The 25,563-nt window shown below is 40.6% G+C and overlaps 1 protein-coding gene across 3 annotated transcripts in view; it reads left to right on the top strand.

Moving 5' to 3' along the window:
* TGFB2 (transforming growth factor beta 2) overlaps window positions 1-24,191 on the top strand; it is a 74,392-nt gene extending 50,201 nt beyond the window's left edge. For 2 of the 3 annotated variants that reach the window (XM_019742637.2, XM_019742716.2), the window contains 5 exons: window positions 17,143-17,275; window positions 17,398-17,508; window positions 19,014-19,191; window positions 20,358-20,511; window positions 23,222-24,191. In XM_019742637.2, coding sequence (XP_019598196.1) covers window positions 17,143-17,275; window positions 17,398-17,508; window positions 19,014-19,191; window positions 20,358-20,511; window positions 23,222-23,380 — 735 coding nt within the window. In that variant the 3' untranslated portion in view covers window positions 23,381-24,191. The remainder of the gene's footprint in view (window positions 1-17,142; window positions 17,276-17,397; window positions 17,509-19,013; window positions 19,192-20,357; window positions 20,512-23,221) is intronic. The other variant, XM_019742790.2, reaches the window with a different exon arrangement.
* The last annotated feature ends 1,372 nt before the right edge of the window (window positions 24,192-25,563 follow it).

The following is a 25,563-nucleotide window of genomic DNA, read 5'->3' as shown; positions in this document are numbered from 1 at the left end:
CTTCTGCGGAAGTCATGTTTAACTTGGCAAGGGAACTCAGGGTTCTCACCACTTTCTCCTCTCGACAGAATAGTCTGTCAGAACTTTGAAGAATGGTAGTAAAATAAAACCTTACTGTCTCCTGCTATCTGTGACTTCTGTTATATTAATAGACTCTAAATAGCCTATATGGGTGTGATCATGGCACAACTTCAAATATGTACCCATATTGGATGGAACTGGAGAGGGATAAAGCCCTCTGGTAAATGAAGGGAAAAAGATGAAAAGGAACTTTTTCCAAATAGTAATGACAGTTAGGTTTTTAAAGCTTCATGCCAAAGGCAGCCTTTATTGGAATATACTCAAATAAAGCTTCAGTGCTCTGGGGATACCTTTGAACCTACAATATCTAGTATAACTCTCAGCCTATGTGGAAATTTGAATACATCTTTCTTTGATTAAGTGGCTCCTGTATTTATGATTAAAAGCATGCCCAGAGTTTTGAAAGAGAAAAAACAGAGAAGGGGGATCTTCTTCAAATTGAGTATCACCAACATGAGTAAGGGCACCCACCATCTTGCAGTGGGGCAAGTACCCAATTTTACAAGTGAAGAAATGAAGTCCTGAGAAATTAATAACTTATTTAAGGATACCCATAACCCCATGGCCCTATGGAACCACCAAAGAATACTTATGTTAAATGTGTTGACCTCAGAGGACCTTGGAGCTCTCATATTTTTAGCTGCTTCTCACCAATTCATACCCTTTTCACACGTATTGCTTGTTTCAAATTTTACTACCGCTAGAATAATAAGATTTGTACCTTTGTAACTATTTCAATGATCTGTTTGCCAAATAACAAACGACACCCAAATTTGGTGGTCTCAAATAACAATCATTTTATTATATCTCATGATTTATTCCATCTCGTGATGCTACATTTCAGAAACTTGGGCTTGGCTTGGCTAGACTTTTTCTGCTCCATGTGGCTCTGGGAGGTCAGTTGGTAGCATTCAGGTGACAATTGGTTTGGAAGATTTGTGAAGATTTTGCTCATGTGCTTGGAACTTGGATGGCATGATTGGCAGGCGGGGCTCAGCTGAGCCCCTCCTCCTCTCCAGGTAATCTCAGGTGTCTCCACGGGGTCTTCCCAGAGAGTAGTCAGGCTTTTTACATGAGACTCAAGAGACCAAATGTCCAAGGCAGAAGCTACCATTCCACTTAAAGACTAAATTCAGAACTGGCAGAGCATCAATTCCACCTTATTCTATTGATCAAATGAGCTACAGACCAGCCCAGATTCAAAGGGAAAGGAAATAGGCCCCCACTTCTTGATGAAAAAACTGTCACAGTAGTTGCAGCCATCTTTGCTGTACTAACCCACCGTGTGGAGTAGTAGTCAGCACACTCTGAGTGTCTCCTGGTGCCAGCACCATAACTGGTGCCCCATCTAGAGATAAATCAGACTCAGCCTCCATTTTCCAATTGCTCAATGTCTGGTGGAGGAACAGACTTGGGAATGGTCTCTCAGCCATATGGTCTTTCTACTGATCAAGATATACCCAGGGCACTCTTGGAGCAAAATCTGGAGGATCTAGAGAAATGCCTCAGAACTCAGTCTTTCCAGAAAGAGAGTAGTGAGAATTTGGGGGCAGTCATCCATCTTGGTTGCACTGCTTGGGTGGGCAGGCCCATAATTCCAAGGGGCTGAGCTTTCTACCTAAATCAAGAGATTCCTTTGAGCCCAACAACGTTTATAGCAGACATACCTGATTAAATCAGATTGAGATAGGAGCAGGCTTAGATAATTAATAGGCATAGTATTTTCTTGAATCTCTGTTTGAACTGTCTTAACCATGTTTCACTGACACCCTGGGAATTCAGAGTTATATCTGTTGTCTGTTCACCCTTTGTGAGGCAGCTTGGTATAGTGTTTAATCGCACAGGCATTGCGATCTAAACTTTCTTAATAATTCCTGATTCACTTGGTATTTACTGCGGGGGCAAAATAAAACAATGTCTATAGCTGCCCGGTGGAGAGTGGGAACTCAGTGAGTGTCAGTTCCCTTCCTTCCATGTCATTTCTTAGATTTTGACTTCCAAGTCTTTGATTACTCCAAGAGGAGGAACCCTCTATTGAATTACCTACACAAGTCAGTTGTTAGGTTAAGAGTAACTTATTAGCTTCAGAACACTAATAAAATCATGCAAAGATAGTTCACTGGGAGGCCATGGGATGTACTGGGTTAATGTATCATAAAGCATCATGGGGAAAAAATCCTTGCATGGAGCTGGTATAAGGCCGCAAATGTTGGTGTCCCGTAGCTTGGTAGAATACAATCCGCTGATGGGTTCCTATTAATCAATAGAAGATGAATGTACTGAGATGAAATAAACTCAGTGAATTTGAAAGGAACCTTAGATTTCCTGGCTGTGACCTTAGGAGGAGCAACGGAGCTGTTCCTTTTTGTAGAGAGATAGGCATCCAGCTTCAGTTGACACTTTTGCCTGACAAGGGAACTCCCCGCTCTATAGGATATAAGAACTTGGACAAAGGAGAGAAAAGTAAAATCCTGTCCTGCCTGCTTTCTCTGACCTCTTTCTTTAATACTTGCATTTTAAGGCCTATTTGAATTTGCATGTAGACAGTCACTAGTTTGTCAAGTGTGATGAAATCTCATTTTTAGAGACCAGTGACACGGAGCTACAAAACAGTGGCTAAATCCAAAGCCATGTATATCCATGTCAAATTTTTGGCTGCAAAGCTGTAGGGTAAATGTTAAATGATTTTTCAGATTAGAGGATGACAGGGTGAATTGATGTTTATGGAGCAAAAGAGGTAAACAAAGATTTTAGTGGGGAAGCGTGAATCACCAGTCACTTTAATGGACATTTTTTGTACGTATGTATCGTCTCTGCAAAAGATTTTAAACTACACATGGCCCTAAGGCTTTACCATGAAAATGCAATATAGATGATGGAGGCCTGTTTTTAAGGGACTCTCTTGCTGCCAAATGAAGCTTGAAGATCCTCACATTTTGGGAAGCACAGCACTGAGGGGGTTAATTAAAAAAGATGCCCCCTCTTTCTAACCCCAAAAGCATGCATGTGTGCAGACACAGACACACACACACACACACACACACACACAGCTGAGCTCTCATTTCTCATATTGCCCAAGGGTGTGTAAAATAAAAGAGGTCAGCCAAAAAAACTGACTTGTCTGTTCAATTAGACTTGCTAAAAATGCTACTGAAAAAAAAAAAAAAGTTATACTGTGCTCCTGTTGTACAGAATTTTACGGCGCACAATCTCAATACTGACCCTCACTCTGGCGCCACGTTGGAGACACAGAGTATAGTAACCCACTTAAAAAAAAAAAAAGCCTCGAGGTATAATAAACACTTTGTTTGCACAAGGCTATTAATATCTCAGTTTTTTTTTCAATCTGATCGAATGACATGCTTGCCTCATGAGGAAATCGGATCATTGTCATGTGCATGAGGTATGACATCACCCAGGGTCTGGTAACCTTGTGAGCAGACAGAGTCCCGTGAACAGTAGTAGTCTTGCCACACTGTATTCAAAGAAATGTTAATAATCTTGCAAAACTGATAATTCTGTGTTCCTTTGCATAATATAACTCTAGCACTGCTGATAATTATTGCTAACACTGCTTATTCTGTGCTAGGCACTGTTTTAAGTGCTTTGTATAGATTGATTCATTTAATCCTTACAATAACCCTATAAAGTTTATTATCGTACCTATAAGGTACTATTGTTATGTTCATTTTACAAAAGAGGAAACTGAGGCACAGAGAAGTTCAGGAAATTTGTCCAGGCCTTGCAGCTCAAAAGAGGCAGAACCAGGATTTGAACCCAGGCCATCTGGGCCCAGAGGCTGTGCTCTTGACCACTTTACCAAACTAGTGGAAAGAACACAGGTTTTGGAGTTGGGCCTGTGTGGGTTCAAGGTGTGACTTTGCCCTTTTTGGGGGATGGGGCGGTCCGAGGAAGTCACATCACTGACAAGATTTTCACGTCGGTGAAATGTGGATAAAAGCACCTACTTGGCAAGGATCCCATGGAATGCATGGAAACCCCTAGGCCAGTATCAGTCAGCTCAGTGGTTACTATTATTATCATTACAGTTTCTAAACCACGGAGTTTGAACTTTTATCAGGAACAGTCTCTTAAATTTACGATCTGCTTAACGATTCTTAAAAAGGGAAACTCACCTTGGCCCATAATTCTGCAGGATCTGGGTTCTGAGCGGCTGTCCCAGGGGTTTGCTTCAGACTTTCCTTCATTCATATTTTCAACTCACTCTGCTTGTGGCAGCCTCATTGGTGATGAGCAACCCAAAACAGGAAAGAGGAGAACTTTGTTGCCAGGCAGCCCTGGAGTCACCTTCCACCTTTTTTATGGATTTGTTTTCAGGTCTTACAAATCACTCATCTCTCTGAGCTTCAGTTTGGCCTCATAAAATGGTGATAACATTTCTTGTCTAATGGGTCTGTGAAGGAGCACATAGGTAAAGTGTCTGGCACGTTGGAGATGTGTAAGGAGTGGATTATTTCCGGGGTTTGGCTTGTCATCTAGGACAGAGTTTGTATTTCCCTGACAGCTGGCTTGTGATTATAAAATGACTCCGTGATGATCTCAGGCAGTCTGGTTGCATGAGGTCTCCTGTGACCCATTTCCTATTATCAGTGGAGCAGAACAGGGTTATGGTGGAGGAGGTGGGGGCAGCCATGTTTTCCGTGCTTTGTACATTTCCTTTATTAAAACTCTAAGGATAGCAGTGGCGGACTGGGAACCGTGATGTGTCTTGCTTTCCTTTTTGAAGCACATAGAGTGACTGACCCCGGTAGGGGTATCTTTTTACCTCAAGCCCTATCCCATTATTACCTTTTCACATTCAACTCTTCTATAACCTCCACCAGGGCAAACATCATTTCGAGGGAGGATATATATGTTTATTTCCTGATACCAACAGTGCTCAGAGTATTTTTTTGGAACTTCTGTTCTAGAACTGTGTTCACAGCCTACAAATACCATAGTGGAGAGAGAATGCCTTCAGTGGACACATGTGGATTTTTGAAAGGCACTGTCGATTTTTGAAGGCTGCCGAAGTTCTAGAGAAGAGGAAAATGCAAAGTAATTCAGTTGATTTTCCTAGGTGACGGTAGTTTGTAAAAGACAGATCCGAAATCCAACCACTTGTCATATCTCAGCCACTACCACCCCTATCCCTTCTCTCTTGTTGGGGCTCTTGCAGTGGCTTCCTAGCTGGTCTCGCTGTTTCTGCCCTGGGCCCCTTCGGGGCTTTTGCATCATAGCAGGTAGCCTGGTTCCCTGCTGAGATATTGGTCAGATCAAAACCCCTGTTCAGAGACCTGCAAAGGCATCTTACCTCACTCTGTGTGGGAGCCAAAGCCCTTCTTGTACCTGACGAGGCTGTCCCTCACCTATCTCTCACTGGCCCCCCAGCCATGACTTTCCTCAATCAGGCAGCTCCCCCATACTGGCCTCTTTGATTCTCAAACACCCCATGCTTATCCCCTCGGAGGGCTTGTGGCCGCTGTGCCCTCTGCTCACAGTGCTGGTCCCTCTATCTAGAAGACTTCCTCCCTTCCTTCCTTCTGGTCTTTCCTTGAATGTCACCTGCTCAAGAGAGACCTTCCAGGCCACCCTGTCCAACAGTTCAGGGTCCCTCTTCCCAGCAAACACTTCCTATTCCCATTCTACCCTGGACGTTTCTCCTTCGTCATCACCACTTTCATCAGTTGCTACACTTGACCTTGTCCTCCATCTTTTCCTTGTTGATACTCTTATCTCCAATTCTAGAGACAATTTTCTGGAACAGTGTCTGGTACATTGTGGATGCCCAATACATGTCTTTGAATGAATTTAAGAAATATTTCAAGATAAGGTTCAAGTGCAAGGAACATTGTTGAAATAAGTATGGAACGTGATGAGGTGCCTCTTTTGAGAAACATTATTCATTTATTATTTGGATTTGGAAATTCTGCGACATTTGTTTTAAAGCCATCCATCTAACTATTTTCTATTATTTAATCAGAGCTAATACTGCTTAAGTGGGTAATAACTATGTAGGTAAAAAAATAGAAATTACATAATAAATTAGTGCAACTGCTATTCTTGGGTAACCCAGAAACTGTATATTTGTAGAAAAACCAGGCATATCACTTTATCATGTTTTTTAGACTCATTACTTTATAGTTACACCCCATAAATTAAAGTGCTCTACTGAATATAAGCATGGACTGAAATTGCAGGAAAGGCCACATGTGTTACTGGTAGCCAGGAAATAGGAAATTGGAAGTATGTTCCCCAAGTAAGAGTGTGTTAGTGTCAAGTCACAGAGGAATTGGAAAGGGAGATCAAATAAGAAAATCAGAGGATATGACCCCTAAGAGCTTGAAGTCTTGTTGGGGACACTGGTTCCCCTCGTGATAAGAAACAACTAGAATTATCAAAACTCATACCAATCTGTGTAGTTCAGCCTGGGGGACTGACCTGACTCCTGAATCTGACTTAGTTTCCCTTCATCTTCTATCACTGTTGAACCACACCCCTCTCGTTCCTTGCCTGGGATGATGTGACTTTTGTCCAGTCGAATCTTTCTCTCTGCTGTGTGATTTATACACGATGGGATTATACACTGAACTGAACTGTAGCATCCAAGAGGCTTCTGTTCACACAAAGAACTCCTTCATCCCTCCACCTGGAGAAATGAATTTACTTGTTTACACATGTGCAGTCAGCACAAAGGCCCATCTGTAGAAAAAGAAAAAAAAGGAAGGAAACAATAGAGGATTATAAGGTGTTTTCATCTCAGAGGAGAGGTTTTCCTCTCTGTGTGTGTGTGTGTGTGTGTGTGTGTGTGTGTGTGTGTGTGTCTTGAAGACATATCTGGTGATATTGTCATCATGCTCTCTATATGCCATCCTTTATCTTAATTGCACATAGATAGGTGTCACATAGGAACTGTGTACCATAAAGAGAAAGAGTTAATACAGTGACGTGATAATGAAGCTCTCTGAGCTCCAGAAAGATGGTATTTTGTGGGCCTTTCTTTTGAAGCTGGTGTGTATTCTATGGGAGTCTTCTCTGCAGGCTCTCGCAAAGCTCTTGTGAAGTATCCATTACTTACGACCTCTTAGAGGGATGCAATTACAAAAGAGCCATGGCAATTACAGGACATGGCGACGGGACAAGCAAGATAAGTCCCAGGTCTGCTCAGCTGCTTCTGAAGGATAATCACGCAGTGTGTCACTTGTTCTGCAGCCCCAAGGTGACCCTGCATTGTTCAAAGAGGTTGCCATTTAAGAGGAACACAGGGCTGCATTTATGCCCCAGTGGAAGAAAAGCCATTTCTCCCAGGTTTGATTCCCTGTAAAGCCCCATTTTCTAGTACTTGGAAATTCTCTTTCTTGTTTCTTTCTCCCTTACCTTCATTCCGCAATGAAATAGATTAACTATTAGGTTGGTGCAAAAGTAATTGTGCTTTTTGCAATTATTTTTAACCTTTTAAACTGCAGTTACTTCTGCACCAACCTAATAGAAAGGGTAAAATACAGAATAAAATTGCTTACACTATCTGATGATTCTTTTTGTTCTCCTTGGTGTGTGTGTGTGTGTGTGTGTGTGTGTGTGTGTGTAAAATTCCAAGAAGTAGTTTCTGTCTATCATTCTAAAAAACTGACTGTTCAGGGGCTTGTCACTTGATCATGTGTTTCTTTCTACTGAAGTCTTTTAGCCAATCAGGGTTTACCAAGCAGGGGCTGTGCAAATAGCAGTAGAAAAGTCTCTGGCAGATTAAGGAAGCATCAGAACGTTCTCTGCTCTGCAGAACTTCACGGTCGGATCAAACATTTAGAACATACTCTCCCCAATATAATGTGTGAACACCGACTCATACAGGTTGCATTGTGTCTCCTCAAAAAGGGCACATCGAAGGCTCGATCCCCAATCCCTCAGAACGTAACCTTCTTTGAACGTAGGGTTGCACATGTAATTATTTACATTAAAAGGAGGCCATACTGAAGTAGGGTAGGCTCCTCATCTTCTATGACCAGTGTCCTTATAAGATGGCCATGTGAAGACAGAGATGCTCAGGGAGGATGCTATGTGAAGACAAAAGAGGCAGAGACTGAAGTGGTGCTGCTGGAAGCTGAGGAATACCCAAGGTTGCCCGCAAATCACCAGGTGTTAGAAGAAGCTGCAGAAGTCTGCTCCCCGGAGGTATCGGAGGGAGCGTGGCCCAGCCAACACCTTCATTTCTGGCTTCTGGTCTCCACAACTCCGAGAGAGTGAGTTTCAGTTGTTTTAAGCCACCCAGCATGTGCTGCTTTGTTAAGGCAGCCCTAGGAGCTAATACAGGCAAAATCTCCATCAATTCAAGCCTAGAGAACTTGGAAAGGATCAGAGGACCCTGCAGAGAAAAGAGGATGCATTTGTTGGTTCTCTTCCTAATGACCCAGCACCTCTGTGTACCTGGACTGCTCTCTTTGTACCTCACATCCTTGCCAGTTTGGGGTTGTTGATAATTATCTTTTTACCTTCTTCTTGCTCCTGGAAACCTTCCCTGATCTCACAAGGCTAGGCTAGACACCCAGCCTCGGTGGACTCAATTGTGCCCTGGGAAGACATTGTTTTCAATGTCTGTGGAGATGTCTGTATTCCTTTACTATAGAATGAACTCCTTTAAAACTCCTTTGCTGTGATGTTCAGCTATATCTGAATGAATAGTTACATCCCCTGACTGCGGCGTTCGTGTTTATCCCATGTGCTCAAAAAACATTTCCCTCTACTGTGGAGTGCAAGTATATATGCATAAAATAGTCAAAATACCAACTTTTGATTTTTTTGTGGATTTTTGACACATTTTGAAACCAAAACTTGAAATAAATTAACGCAGTGGAAGGGTTAAGAACAGGGCCCATGTGAGTGTCCTGGGATATATGGGGATGCCTTGTTCACCACTGGGGCTTAAGATTTGTTGGACTACACTGGAGGCAGTGAGCTATAAACTAAATTCCAACACATGAATAAATGAGGACTCCGGGGCCTATAAGACGCTCAGCAATTCTTCAGTGAATGAATGACGACTAAAGAGATGAACTGATCGTATTAAATATTTTAGTATATGTAGGGTTTTGTTGCTGTTGTTGTTTTGCTTTGTTTTGTCTTGAGGGCAAAAGCCTCCTTCACAGTCGATGAAAGGGTTTCAGAGTCTGAATGTTGCAGTGGTGTGTGGGAGAACCAGTTGTCTCTCCTGTGGATAAGCCAAGACATACCTTCATGAGTGTGCTCTGTTTGTCGGCCTGAGAGCACATGGTAGCATCACCAAGATTTCAACTCAGAGAGTCAGACTCCTCCAAAATGAAATCGATCAATACGTATTCTTGAAGGTGCTAGTGTCAGCTTCAGGGTTTGTGGAGGTTTAAATACGTCTGTTTCCCTCTGTCTTTGAGGAGCTTCCTATCCCGTGGGAAGAAACTGACATTTACATTTGTACACACAGGGTTACCGTTGATGCCACTGTGTGCAAAGAGCTAACTGCTCAGCATACCCAGTAATCGCTTGGGGAACCAGGACAAGAAAACTGACTTTAGAGTGAAAGTGACAGTTTATTGAAAGGCTGGACTGAAGAAGTCAGAATAGAAAGTCTTGTTTTCGGTGTGTCTTGTTTTGAGGTAAAAATCAGAGGAGTGGGGAAGGCATTCCGATGGGGATCCTAGTCTAAACACACAGTTTGAGACATGTAATATATGTTTTAGGGATAGTATTTAGATTGGGCTTCCAGGAATGAGAGGTGAGTCTAAGATGATAGGTTGGTGGCAAATTGTGTCTTAAATACTAATCTAAGAAATCTAGAGTTTATTCACCAGCCAGTAGAAGCCTCTGGAAGATTTTGACAAGGTAAGGAACGTGATTATAATAATAACTCACATTTATTGAATACCAGGTAATGCGATAGGCACTTTGCCTGCTCTGTGTCATTTAATTCTCCCAAAAACATACAAGGTGGGTTTTATCAACCCTTTCATAAATAAGAAAAATCACAGATCCAGGACGTGATTGTTTATGTTTGCCTGACTTCAAAGCCTATGAATCTTTTCACTATACTAATGATTTCAAATGCACTTGGCAAACTCTATGGGTTCTTCAAAGAAGGCAAAGGGACCACAGAGGAAATGAAGTGGATTGTCAGTTGGCAAAGATGGGCAGCCCTCCTGGACTAAACGGGGCCTCACACCTCACTGACACGAGCAAAGTTCTGTTTTTTCCCCTGCTATATACAGCGTAACAGAGCGTTGATTAAAGAAACAGGGCCAACCAGGAAAGAAGTACCTAAGGGTTCAACAACAGGTTATGCCTTTGGCCTCTGTTCTCACCAACTGGATGAAGACACTGGGTGCACAGTTGCTGGGTACCGTGTAGCTGGGAAGGACAGCTTACGTGTTTGTTGAATAGCAAACTTCAGAGAGATTCCAGATTCCAAAAGGCTAAACGTGAAGGTCAAATTAAGAAGTTCAAAATTTGCAAAGATATATGTGTACTTTGCACTTAGGTTCAAAAAATGAATTGTATAAACACAGACTGGAACAACTGTTCTCAGTGGTCCCTGGAGCAGCAGCTTGTGCAGCACCTAGGGATGCATTAGAAATGCAAATTCTCGGGCTCCTCCCTCCTTTTCTCCCTCCTTCCCTCTCTCCCTTCCTCTCTTCTTCCTTTCTTTTTATTCCATGTCTTCCTAGAAAAGATTTGGAGTGAAAAATCTGACTTAGCATTTTGCGTAAGCATGAAGCTTTTGTTTCGTGAAAAGTTTACTATGATGTGGCTGCTGCCCAAAGCAAATAGTTTGCATTAAAAATAGTGACCAGAACAAGAGAAGCAAGATCCCCTCTTTTCCACATGTGGCATATTCTTTGGATTCTCCATATTCTTCTAGACTGTATCTGGAGTTTGTGGAGGAATTGATTTTAAAAGGGACAGTGAGTCGGGGCTTGACAAGGATGGGAAAGCGCCTCTAACTCTGTCCTGAAGGAAGCAGTTATGGAAGGCACTTCTTATGCTGGGGGCTGACATAAAGAAGAAAGAGAATTTCCCATCTTATTCCTGACAGCAAAGTACAATATTGGAAAGCCCTCTCCACTGGTATTAACGGGGCAAGATGTTAATCCAAGCTTTCCCTGTAGGGCTTTGATCACCCAGGTTAGTACCGCAGGCTTCTTTTCCGTCAGCTGTGGAATATAGATAATAAACGCCATGAAGTCCACCTCCCAGGGTTTTAGTGAAGACGAAAAAACGTGACAGTGTTAAAAGATTCCCAAAACTACAATGAGTGTATGACTATGAGGCAATGGTACTTTATTAACGAAGACTGGTTGATGGGAATTTTAAGTCCAAGGTAAAGAACAATTCCAACACACACGTAGTCTGTACACGGGATGGCCTTTCTCAGTTAGGGCGTTCCCTGTCATGAGACATCTTCAAAGACAGAGATGTTAGAGAATGAATCGTATTGGGCTGGAGCAGATGACCCCTAAGCCTAGTGCTAGTATTTTATGACACTGAAGCTAATGACTCAAGGTCAGGCAGATCTGAGAGAATGGTGCTCGTGACTAGCAGAGTGAGTGTTGAAGTCAGCATTTGTTAATCCCTGCAAGTCACTGCCAACATTTAAATACATTTGAATAGTAAATACATTAAAAACATTAAATGCATTTAAAGACAGCTACAAGATGGGACTATACTAGTTAAGCTGGTGTCAGTTTTTGTCTATAACCCTTTCTCTTTCCATAGAAGTCTGACTGAATTGGCCCCGTGGCTCTGCTGTAGGTCTGTTGAAGTCTGAATACGCAAAGTATGATGGAGTTTTCTAATGCTTTCTTATGATTCTTTGCAGTATCTCCTACTGTGTTTCCCGGAGAATAAGACCTAGCCGGACCATCAGCTCTAATGTGTCTTTTGGAGCAAAAATTAATATAAGACCCAGTCTTAATTTACTGTAATATAAGACTGGGTATAATATAATATAATATAATATAATATAATATAATATAATATAATATAATATAATATAATATAATATAATATACCAGGTCTTTATGATATAACATAATATAATGCTGGGTCTTATATAATATAAGACCAGGTCTTATATTAATTTTTGTTCCAAAAGATGCATTAGAGCTGATTGTCTGGCTAGGTCTTATTTTCAGGGAAACATGGTAGGACTGGAAGATGGCACTCTTCATGTTTACGCCAAATGCTGGGTTGATTTACAGCATTATTCCTTTAAGACTAAGATTTCCTCTGGCTATACTTTTGCATCTAGACTTCTATTTCTTTTATTCATTTTTTTTTTTTTTTTGCCCCCAAACTATTGGGTAATATCAGTGATTTTCACCTCTATCCACTCCCTGATTGGCTGCTTTCCAGTGGCAGAGAGATGAATGGATCCTTTTGTGTAGGGAGTTTTGTAACTCCCCAAAGAGCTTAGAGACTTGCCAGAGGTAATATGTGGGTATTTTGCATTATAGATAATGTGTATATGTCAGTAATATAACGAAGGTAACATTGAGACATCTTTGTGGGTAGTAGCTAAATGAGAGAGAGCTAATCTCATTTTCAATATTTTAGAAGCGCTCTTTTCTAATTCAGTTGTAGGAAGGGTTGTTGGTCTATTATTTAAAGAGAAAGTTAAAGCAGAGGATTATAGAAATGAGAGAGAGAGAGAGAGAGAGAGAGAGAGAGAGAGAGAGAGAATGCAAACCTTAAATATTTTAACTTAAAAATATGTGTTTACGTATGTACACACACACACACACACACACACACACACACTATTTACATGCTGACTTTTTAACAAAAGGCCAAGGATTTGTCTTTGACCATGGCTCTGCCTCCTGCCAAACCCCATCCTGTGTTTTCCAAGAACCACACCACACTGCATCATCTGCAATTTCTATTTTTCAGTTTCTTTGAAGAAGAGGGAAGTTTCAGCACAACTGCTGTGGAACCTGAGTGCAGGATCCTTCTAGTTTTTTATCATATTATTCCTATTGTTATCTTTTTTTTTTTTACAGCTGTCTATACCACATCTAAAATTGGAAAAACAATATGATGGTAAAATACCATAACATATCATTTACTTTTTAACTATTTTTTTAAGTATACAATTCATTGGCATTAAGTACATGTACTATGTTGTACAACCATCACCACTATCCATTTCCAGAACTTTCAATTATGGCAAACATAAATTCTGTACCTATTAAATAATCACTCCCCATTAACCCTGCCCCAGCCCCTGCTAACCTCCTTGTACTTTCTATCTCCATGAATTTATCTATTCCAGGGACCGCAGAACAAATGGAGAGCACTGGTTAATCTGGCCAGTTAAATGGAGGCCAGTTAAGAGAGTGTCCACTGTTCAACTAATTTATCTTTGTCATGATAAGATGTATAAAGGAATTTAAAAGCGACTGTGGCTCTAGGAAAAAAAAAAACAACAACAGCTGCACATTCATGACTGTTAACACTCAATACACTTATTGTGGGGAGATTAGAGGAAGGCAGACAGCAAAGGCTAAAAGAGAATGGGAAATGGACCGATCTGGTCATTTTGTATAAACTCTTGAATTTAAGAAAGTACTAATCGGTAATAACAGTAGATAGATTTTCTTCCCTTATAGTTTAATTTAGCATGAGTGATAAATGGAAGGTAAATGGGACAGAAGGAGGTTGTGCTTATTCTTGGAAAGAAAATACCTTTTAAGTTAAGATTTGAGACTTTAAAATGTGGTTACCGTTTTTCCCGAAAATAAGACCTAGCAGGACCATCAGCTCTAATGGGTCTTTTGGAACAAAAATTAATATAAGACCCGGTCTTATTTTACTATAATATAAGACCGGGTCTTTAATATAATATGATATGATATGATATGATATGATATGATATGATATGATATGATATGATATAATATAATATAATACTGGGTCTTATATTAATTTTTGCTCCAAAAGATGCATTAGAGCTGATTGTCCGACTAGATCTTATTTTCAGGGAAACACGGTAGTAGATTTTTTAGGCAGGTCTGAAACAGAGTCACGAAGCTGTGGGAAGAGTTCTTTTTCTGTAGCATCATTTATTCTTGTTAGTGACCCACCTGATTAAAGGTTTGAGAAACTGCTCCACTAAATATGGGCTAAAGGAACTGGGTTTATTTAGCTTAGAGAGAGACAGCGCAAGCATGCTGAGGGGACTTAATAATAGTCTTCAAGAATATGAGGGATATTCTATGAGTGATGGAAAGCAGCTGTTTCCTGTTTCCACTGAAGACTGGATAAGAAAGAATGGAGTTAAATTGCAACAAGTGGGTTTAAGAACTCCTTGGCGAGAAAGTTCGAAACAGCAAATCCCCAAGACCAAAGGCACTTCTGTGTCTCAGAATTCTGTAGCTAGCTAGCTAGCTATCTTGGGTGGTTTAATTTGGCCTGCTCTTGAACTAGTACAAAGATATTGAGGGCCTTTCACCCATGTGACGATATGAAATTGTCCTTTGTCAGAACTTACTAGTGTTTGTCCTGTGGCTGAGGAAGCATTAATCTTTGAGATTTAAAAAAGAAAGAAGTTTCAGAATATGTTTGCTCCCCTTTGGTCTGCTTTTAAAGTAAGATCATCAATATTTACTTATTCTGTGAGGTAAAGAATTTCCATAGATTTACAAGTGTGTTTTCTGTCCATTTGGTCAAGATAGTCATGATTTTTTAAAAATTCTGTGTCTCCACTGAAACTGCAAATATATTTTACATATATATTATATATACACGTATATCTCATAGATAGATATCATAGACTTTTGATATATCATTCTATATATATATAGTACATAAATAGCATATCTACTTAATCAACAAAGAAAGCAATGTGTTGTTCTAGACAGTGTGTCTAAGTGTTAAGGATATGAAGATGAATAAGATTCATCTTCTTACTAATTAGGAATAAAGTGAACATATAAATAACTGTGAAATTATGCATAATTATAGGAGGTCAGCTAAGGGAAGAAATTTCAAGATATGGTAGCAAAATGAGTTCTGGGTATATTAGTAGTTTTCAGACCATGACGCTGATGGAAATGCCTGAAAATTTCTTCCCCGTTGTCCTATCATTGTTACCCTAGGTTAGGTTAATTATACCACTTATCCTGAATTGGATAACTGGTGTCTCATTTGCCCACCTGGGAGTGTTTTCCGGGTGAGGTTTGATTTCTAGAGGACTGGCTACTGTTAAGCTCTACCTTTAAAGTTATGAGTTCACGTCAGCATTTACTGTGTATGCATTCCATGTTTTGTATTTCCATCTTGTACCAACATTCATTATCATTGTATTAAAAATCTTCGCCTCTATCATTGAATTTTCTCTGTCATCTGGAAGGGGGTAAGGGTTCCAAGCCTGAGTCCCCCATCATTATGGCCTTCAAACTCCAGCACTGAAGGGGGAGAAGGAGGGGATTGCTTGGAATCCTCTCTACACTTGTTTCCTGTGAGGCCTTGGGCACATTACTTAACCTCCCTGAGCTTAGTTTTCTTCATCTACCTTACAGGAATATTTTGAGAATTAAATTCAATGACATAACATGTGCCCAGTCCAGAATCCAGTGTACCAGACCTCACGTCATGTTTATTCGCTTCCTTTAATTCACAAAGAGCATCACTTGCCTATTGGAAGAACCATGATTAGATGCTCTCCGCTTAGAGGGGTTTGTTGGACCTTAAGGGCAGGTCTGTCGAGTAGGGTTCGTCTAAAATTCACAAGAGCACCTCAAAGTCCAGTTGTATGAATTGCTTTCCTTTTCTAAACTTACTTAATCCAGGAATAAACAAAGTTCTACTATAATGCTAAATACTCTAGGACATGGTTGTTGCCAAATGACCTGCAACAAATCATGCACACGTGGGAGAGAAGTTCATTTTAAAATAAATGGAAAGATTGTGCATTTTTGTTTTTCAAACTTTAAATGAGAGTAAATAAATCTAGATATTCCGATAGTCATTCAACAGACATTGATTCAATCAAGCATTGTGATTTGAAAGGAGATCAGATTGAAGACATGATCCCTGGGAAAGCTTATGAACTTGTTGGAGAGACCAAACCCATATGTATGAAATGAGCACAGACGTGTGAGACTCGGTGTCAGGAAGGGCCGTATAATATGACAGGGCTAGAGCCCCAAAGCCCTGAGGAAAGGCAGGATATGGGTTTGGGTAGGGTGTTGATAAAGCTCTGGGAGACTTAGTATCTTGGGTTTGAGTGGTTCAGAAGACACAGCCATTTAAAGACAGACAGAACTTTTAAAAACTACCCCAAATGTTCACTTCCTACAGAAACCCAAGCACGTACTGCAATTCTCTTTATTTATTTAAAATGAATGCATCCTTCTCAATCTCAGTGTTCAGGACGATTTGCTTTTAGATTCTCACTACACATTGTGCCAGACTTCTCCTGCCCAAATCCATTCTTAGTCTGTGGGGGATGGAATATCTTTATAAATCATAACAAGTCACATCGAGAGTAAAAATCCCAGCTAGAGACTTACCTCAAAATCGGAGGCATGCCTCATTTTTTAATGTCAGTGGATTTAGGAACCAGGGTTAAGACCCTTCTCTCTTTATTAGAAGGAGATTTATAATTCAGGGTCTACAGAGGCTGAGCACGGATCCTCAGAATTGGACCCCTCCCCCATCCCAACTCCCCAGATTAAATAAGTGGGGAAGCAGAACAACAAAACCATTAAGTTAATAGCATAGAATTTATGGCTGCAATCTTGCAAAGCTTATGTCAGCAAAGTAAAATAATTACTGTCACTTTCTTTTAGACACTTGGCTTTATGGTTCCTGTCACCTTTATCATAACACACAGCTGATTTAGTAGCTCTATTTTTCATGGCAAATGGCCTGGTGTTATGTTTTTATGCATGTGGCCATGCCATTGAGAGGACAATACGTGGAGAGACGAGAACGGGGCTAAATTTAGGTAATGAGTCGGAGTATAGTTCATGGTTTTGGTTTAGCTGCACTGTCAGTGTGCCAACTGAGCTCTTCGCTTGCTCTTTCCTTCTCTAGATTCTTAAATCCAAAGATTTAACATCTCCAACCCAGCGCTACATCGACAGCAAAGTCGTGAAGACAAGAGCAGAAGGGGAATGGCTCTCCTTTGACGTGACCGACGCTGTGCATGAATGGCTCCACCATAAAGGTTACAACCACCCTCTCTTTTCCTCCCTAGATGCTCAGTGACCCTAAGTTATTGCAAGTTGACTGCAGATTTAAGACCATAGACGCACATACAAATGACCTCCTTGACTTAATGTTTTCCAGACAGGAACCTGGGATTTAAAATAAGCTTACACTGCCCCTGCTGTACCTTTGTACCATCTAATAATTACATCATCCCCAACAAAAGTGAAGAGCTAGAAGCAAGATTTGCAGGTAATTGAAACTTGGTCCTGTGGGGTGGGGGAGGGGAGGGCCTGTGTTGATGATTTCGTGGGGGATGAAGTCAGGTTGCATGTGAAAATGGGATCGTTTGGGGAGGACTGGAGAGTTTCATTTATCTGGGCAAAGACATTGTTGGAGAAAGAAGGCAGAAAGTATGCGAAGAAAGGGATTAGTTTAAGCTGCTCGATGCCCAGTGATGACTTGGCAATAACTCAACAAGCCTCCAAACTATTAGAGAGTCAAGCCCTTTATAAGAATAAGCAAGCCAACTTTCCATCCATGCCAATATTACAGTAGAAGAAGATAGCATGCATTCAAGGAAATATATTGATAACCCCCCAAGCCAACTCCAGGAACCCATAACTTTATTTCACAGTAGAACGGGGTTCCCTTGCTCTGCAACCTCTTTCACTAAACTTCCATGTATGGGGACACTTCGCCTTTTATAGCCGGTGCCCGATATTTTGAATGCGTTCCTTATCAAACTTTTATGATAGTTCATAAATGCATAGAAAGGTTTTAGTTTCCCCGTGTTCTTGCTCACCTGTTAGTGAATTAGCCAAAAGTCAAGGAGAATGAGGAGACACCCAGGGTTCCGGTCCCTTCACGAGTTAGATAACAAGTCATTGAAGGGTGGGAGGTGAGAGCAACTCTGTCCCTGTGGTAGAGAAGCATTGGCCCCACGCCACCAGGTCCGGGAGCTGATTCCCCTGCCCTCACTAACACCGCCTTGGACCTCCATCCACTTGCGGAAGGCTAACAGTGGCCTTTGCTCATGGAAAAATACTCCCAGAGGTCGAGCGATTTATTTCAGTCTCTAACCTCGTCACGATTCTCTAGAGTGTGGAGATTAAATGCTTAAACTGGCAGTCTCTGGAGCGTGCTTTGGGGAGCTCGGGTTTCTAAATCTCAGATGGAATCAGGAAAGTGTTGAGGATGCCATAAAATAAATGAAAAAGCCCTTTCTTCCCCGCTTCCCAAAATAGCATTAGGTAAGGGTGACTTCTGTTTCACATGAGCCTAATTCACTGCAGTTTAGTGTAAGTCTCAGTTTATGTTCATTAGGAAAGTCTTTTGAGCTTAGTAGTCCTAAGCAGAGAGTGAACCAGCGGGTGACAAGGCGAGTTCTATTGCTGTGTGTTCAGTTGTGGAGGGCTTGAATACAGCCTACACTGAGGACGGACTAAAATTAACTGCCCGGATTGCCCTTGGACTAGAGGTCAAAGACTTCTTCTGTAGTGACTTTCATAACCAACAAGCCCTGCCTTGGACCCTGAATTGCCTTCTGACAAGAGCCCCATTTAGAAGTATTCCTTGTCACCTGCATAGTCCTATTGGCCACATCTATTTCCGTGGGGGAATGACTGCTGATACTGCCATTGTGCTCATCACTGCTGTTTGTGACAATAGACAAACGAGAGAAAAAAAAAAATATGGCTGATTATCTCTGATGAAGGTAAAGCTAAATGTTTATTACCCAAATGCATTTTTTCAAGGTATTGATGGCACCTCTACATATACCAGTGGTGATCAGAAAACTATAAAGTCCACTAGGAAAAAAGCCAGTGGGAAGACCCCACATCTCCTGCTAATGTTGTTGCCCTCCTACAGACTTGAGTTACAGCAGTCCAGCCGGCGGAAGAAGCGTGCTTTGGATGCAGCCTATTGCTTTAGGTAAAGGACTTAAACGCAATATAGAGTCATTGCATCTGGTAACTTCTTGTACTGCCTTTGTGCTTTTCTTTGACTACAAATTGACTGGAAGTGCACTCAGTGCTTAAGGCCAGGTATAGTACAGAGTAGCTACTGCGTCTCACAGCATCTTTTTTCCGTCAGCTTAATATAGTTATTTGTGCTGTGTTCGTCATCTCTTTAGCAATGAATCAAATGGGAAGGGAGAAAACTAGCCCTCTGAAGTTTTCCCCCAATTCCCTCTGAAGCCCTTTGAGGCTGAAGAAGAAAATGAGCTATCTGCTCCCCAGAGCAGATGAGGTTGACCTGAGGGGCCTCCCTAATTAGGGAGACTCACCATCTGTATGAGGCCTTCCTCACGGCAGAGTGCCCATGGCCATAGCGCTTTCACAGTAACAGGTGAGAGAGATGGAAGAAGGAGGCTATTTGTCATGTCTTCAGCTATAGAATAGGGAAGAAGTAAGGGTGACAAGAGTTTATTTCCCATTGCCATGTGAGTTCAGGGAGGGAGAGCGGGACTGCTCTTCCACGGTTTCTCATCAAGCCTGCTAACAGGAAGCCTCTTTCTTTTTTTCGAGAGCTATGAGGCAGTGAGGGGTCCTCACTCATAAAGAGCTCAAAGTGTCAGAGTTCACAGGTACAATGGTGTTTTTTGGTTGCCAGAGCCAGTGGTTACACGAAGCAAGGCTCCATGATTCTTGATCTCTGGTTCCTTCCTAGATCAAGAAACGTGAGATGAAATAAAGGATTTATTTTCAACCCCAAAAGCCTCAGAAGATGCTTTGAAAATAGCTGTTGCGTTTCATCATTTTGTATGTGAAAGGGCTGTAGAGGGTGGAGGGCAACACTGCACAGTGTTGGGGGAAAGCACTTGGTCTCTAGCAGCCACCTCTCTGCTTGTATCTAGTCATTCAAGGGAAAGCCTTGATTTTTCAGGTCACATACAGGGGGTGAGAAGGGAAAGTAGACTATATACCCCCTCATGAAAGTCACTTAGATTGCAGTAAAACCATCAAAACCTGGCCTGTGACATTTGCTAATAGATATTTGTTGAATAGATGAATGAGTCATTTTTCTGGTTTGGGATGAGGGGTGGGGGGTGGGGTGGGAAGTCAGCTTTAAAATTTCCACTGCTCTTCTTTTAACAGAAACGTGCAGGATAATTGCTGCCTACGTCCTCTGTACATTGATTTCAAGAGGGACCTTGGGTGGAAATGGATACATGAACCCAAAGGGTACAATGCTAACTTCTGTGCTGGGGCATGCCCATACCTGTGGAGTTCGGACACTCAACACAGTAGGGTAAGCGTTTGGCTAACTCGTTTCTTCTATTCTTGGGTTGTCAATGTGTACTACTGATAGTATAGTCGACCCTTGAACAATGCAGGGTGTTGGAAGAAGTACCCCCCCACCCCGCCCCGAAACTCAATTGAAAATCCACATGTAACTTTTGACTCCCTCAAAACTTAACTACAGTTTTCCCTCCGTGTCTGTGGGGTAGCGATTCCAAGACCCTCCACAGATACCCAAATTCTCAGGTGCTCAAGCCCCTTCTATGAAATGCTGTAGAACAAAGCCTACAGTCACTGATGGAAAATACTGCTTTTGATCAGCAGTTGGTTGAATCTGGGGATGGGAAACCTAGGGATACAGAAGGCTGACTGTATATGTACTGGAAAAAAAATTTGCATGTAAGTGGACCCACGCGGTTCAAATGCATGTTGTTCAAGGGTCAACTGTATTTCTAAATGAATTCTAATTGGCCTGGTGCCCTTTTGTCATCACACATAATGGGTGCAGGAGAAATCCTTTTGAGTGAGGAGGAAGAATGTAGGCTGTAGGTGAAATCAGAAAATAACCCTGATCAGTTTGAACAGTAAGTTTTCCCTTCCCAATTAGATTACAAGCGCCTTGAGGACCGTTTGGTTTATTTTTTGCTTTGTTCTATATGCTTAAGAGCTGGAAGCATAAATTTGTAGCTAGGAAAACTTTTGGAGTCAATAGATCACTTAGTGTCATGCACAGTGAAGAGTGCAGGGACCCAGGTCCCCATCTAGAAAAAAGGACCTGTTATCACCCACCTTCAGGGACTATCATATTAGAGAGTCCCCTGAGGACATCAGGAGATGCTTTGGCCTAGTGAGTCAGGAGTGTGTGACAATTAGAAAATCATCTCACCTCGCTGAACCTCATTTTCTTATCAGTAAAAAAGGAATGTCTCTGTTAAAAATTATCTTTACCATAAATAATGCCAAACTTGAGAGTTGATGTGCAGAACAGAGAGATGATGTATGTGAAGATGATTTGAAAATTCGTATCTCCAAGTCTTTTTGAACAGAACCCAAAGTAAACAAGACTCTGAATATTTTGTCAAGTTACTTCAGTGAGGAGAGAAGGCTAAGTCAGGAGGCAGGTCCTACATGGGTTCCCAGGCCAGATTAGCAAAGCCTTTTTCTGTGTCATAATGATATTTGTCCAAATGCTTCTTCCTGGTGCCTCATGATGGAAAGGACTTCATACGTTATCTTGTCCAAACCTTTTACTTTTCTAAAGAAATGGGAGTCTAGGTTATGTAGGTGCTCAAACTGCTTGGTGACAAATGAAAACTAGGAAGGCAGGCCTCTGCGTTTTACAGCTAGGCCTCTGTGTGCTCGTCTTACTGTGTTTTATTCCTGAAATGTAGCTACCCATTGGGGTTATGCCTCTGTAAATCTCCTTATTAAAGAGGCATTAGAAAAATTGCCTTCACGGCGGGATAGGAAAATGAATCTGCTGCCAACAAGATCACATAATGCCTTCAGCTGAATAAAAGAGTTTCGGGGTTATCAATTATTTTAGACAATCCGTATTATCCAATTCCTCTTTAATTCCTATGAAAAATCGTGTGTTAGTGGAACGTGAAGTCTATTTATTTATAAATGCCTACATATGCTAGCCTTTAAATTGACAAATATGACTCCCCTTCCTTCAGCTGTTTTCCCAACTCCCCTGTAGATTTTGGCACTCGGAGCTGACCACGTGCTTGGCCGTGTGAGGGACGCTTGCTCATGCTTGTCCCTTTGTCGGGGCTCTTTGGCCAGGCGACTTCTGGGCTGTGGCAACAGTAGCTGTAATGTGGGCAAGGCCCAGTTGCCAAGTAGAAACATAATTCCCCTCCCTGATACACAGAGGGAGTGTGTGAAGGCTGAGACCATGCTTGTTTTTCAAGGAGAGAGGAAGAATAACTGTCATGGTCACAAATATGTGGTTTGGACAGTTCCCCAAGAAGCCAGAGCCCGCTAATAAAGTACTCAGTGTTGCTGCGCTGAACAGATCTTCTGTCTTAGGCTGAAAAAATCACAGTGAATCTCGAGGAAAAGGTCACTTACTGCTTGACTAACACATTAATGGCATCCTTGGAAATGTCTCTTTATCATCACTGGGGAACCTACACACTTCGATTGGTAAAAGTCACATTCCCCTTTGACAGAGAATGAATGGGGTTAAAGGTACAGGACTAATTATAGAACTTGCTGCTCATTCGGCTCTGGTACTGTTCCAACTCAGCCATTACCATTTACCACGTGGAAAGCTAAATGGAAGGCTGATTATTATTATTATTATTATTATTATTATTATTATTATTTCTATTGTTGTTTTAAGCAAAACATAAGGAAGTGAACAGTGAAGCATATAGATTGCTTTTAATGTCATTCCTAGCATGATTGTATTCGTGAAGCAATGATAAAATGAAAAGATTCTTTAATCTGTTTCTCTTTTAAATAAAAATCTAGGTGACATGAAATCGCCCTGAGATGACCCTTAGCATAGAAAGATTTCACACTGAAGACAGGTGTCTTTCTCTCTTTCTCTGTACCTAAGGGTAGATTCAGGCTCTGATGGGAGTTTTAGTAAAAAAAAATTATTCTGATAAGACAACAATATGGAATGGTTCTTTAAAAAATAATTGCCTTTGTTTTTCTTTTTTCTTTGTCTTTTCCTATGTTGTCTTTTCTCTCCTGTGTCCTTTCAGGTTCTCAGCTTATATAATACCATAAATCCAGAAGCATCTGCTTCTCCTTGCTGCGTGTCCCAGGATTTAGAACCGCTAACCATTCTTTACTACATCGGCAAAACACCCAAGATTGAACAGCTTTCTAATATGATTGTAAAGTCTTGCAAATGCAGCTAAGATCCTTGGAAAGGTGGCAAGACAATAATCACACGATGATGATGATGATGATGATGATGATGATGATGATACGACACCAAAAATGACAATGTTTGTAACAAGAAACATAAGAGCCTTGCTTCATCAGTGTTAAAAAAAAAAAAAAAAAATTTGAAAAAGCGGTACTAGTTCAAACACTTTGGAAGTTTGTGTTCTGTTTGTTAAAACTGGCATCTGAAAAAAAACAAAAACAAAAAAAAACGTTGAAGGCTTTATTCTACATTTCGCCTACTCTGTAAGTGAAAGAGACGAGAAGCAAAACCTTTTTATTTTAAGAAAAAAATAAACACTGGAAGAATTTGTTAGTGTTAATTATGTGAAAGAAAAACAAAACAAAACAGGAAAATCCCGTTAAGTGGAGTTGCTGTACATACGTTCCTATGCCTTGCCTCACTTGATTTTTCTGTATTGCTATGCAATAGGCACCCTTCCCATTCTTACTCTTAGAGTTAACCACGAGTTATTTATTGTGTGTTACTATATAATGAACATTTCATTGCCCTTGGAAAATAAAACAGGTGTATAAAGTGGAGACCAAATCCTTTGCCAGAAACTCATGGATGGTTTAAGGAACTTGAATTCAAACGAGCCAGAAAAAAAGAGGTCATATTAATGGGATGAAAACCCAAGTGAGTTATTATATGACCAAGCAAGTCTGCATTAAGATAAAGACCCTGAAAACACATGCTATGTACCAACTGCCTAAGGAAGCTTCTTGTTAAGTTTCAAAACGGAAAAGCCTGTTAATAAAGGAAACTTTCAGTCAGAATAAGTCTGTAAGATTTTTTTTTTCTTTTTAATTGTAAATGGTTCTTTGTCAATGTAGTCAACCAGTGAAATGTGGCAATGTTTTGATATGTACTGGTCAAACTTCAGACCTTAAAATATTGTGGTATAGTTATGCTATAGGTTTTTCCTTAGTTTCGCTATATGTAACCATGCCTATATTATTACAATACATGGATATAGAAGCCAGTATAATTGGAAACACATCTGCAGATCTTTTTTTTTTTTTTTTGCAAACTATTAAATCAAAACATTAACTACTTTATGTGTAATGTGTAAATTTTTACCATATTTTTAATGTTCTGTAATAATGTCAACTACGATTTAGATTGGACTTAAATTTGGGCTCTTTTTAATGATTACTAGGAATTGTGTGTTTCCTTTCACTGGCCAGTACTTTTGAGTAAAGCCCCTAGATTTTGACTTGCACTAAAAATACATGTTTTATAGTATTTGTTCCACCTGTGCGTCATGACTTGTCCCTTATTATGACATAAGCTACCTGAGCCCATGTGTCCTTTTTTTCTTTTACAAAAAGGATAGATTTGAGTTCAGTTGTCTTAATTCATTTTCTAAGCATCATTACTAATCAATTCAAACATTAAAAAGCTTCTCTTTTAGGAAAATTGGGGAATATTATAGATACATAGATAATTGAGGTGAAATGTATTAGTTTTAGTAAGGGCTTAAGGATTTGACTGAAACTCAGAATTATTAGTGACTGAGTTAAGAAAGGTTTCTCTAACTTGGTTTAATCAGTATTTTTACAGGACACTATTGTTACTCAAAAGCAGACAGTTCATAGGAACCGTGTTTTTCTTTAATCAGGTTTTTAGTGTTCGGGGGAAAGGAAAGATTTACCTTTTATTTGATTTTTGGAGTGTAAGTCATTTAGTTTATTTCACTGAAGTTAAGGTTTCTATAGATGTTCTTTGAAGGTTGAAAAGGCACAAGCCAAACTCTCCTATGATCAAAAAATTCTTTTTTTTTTTTCTCTGAGTGAGAATTACTTAGATCTGAGGCTAGAAGTTCCATTGCTTCAATAAATGATTTGCCCCATCACTGCAGAGGAGGTGACTTTATGTCAGGGTTTGTAGGCTGTGTCAGTTTGTCAGTTGTCTCTTATTTAGCTTCAAGATAAAAGTCCATAGGTCAAAGGTCAAACAATGGAATATTTGCAGTTTCCCCTAAAGAGCAGCGCCGTGAGGTGTGAATCTCAAATGAAGTTGTTTAATATAATAAACTTATTTTTTCTGGAATTTCCTGATCATTCATTAAAGTGAGGAATTGGATTTGCAAGTTGGAAAACTGGAAAGGCAAAAGATGGAATGCCACAATAGTAAACAGCCCTTGTATTG

This window comes from Rhinolophus sinicus, linkage group LG12 (genome assembly GCF_036562045.2).
Source record: "Rhinolophus sinicus isolate RSC01 linkage group LG12, ASM3656204v1, whole genome shotgun sequence".
Taxonomy (NCBI): Eukaryota; Metazoa; Chordata; class Mammalia; order Chiroptera; family Rhinolophidae; genus Rhinolophus; species Rhinolophus sinicus.
Note: the sequence above shows the minus strand (reverse complement) of the source record. Positions and strands in the feature narration are given on the sequence as shown.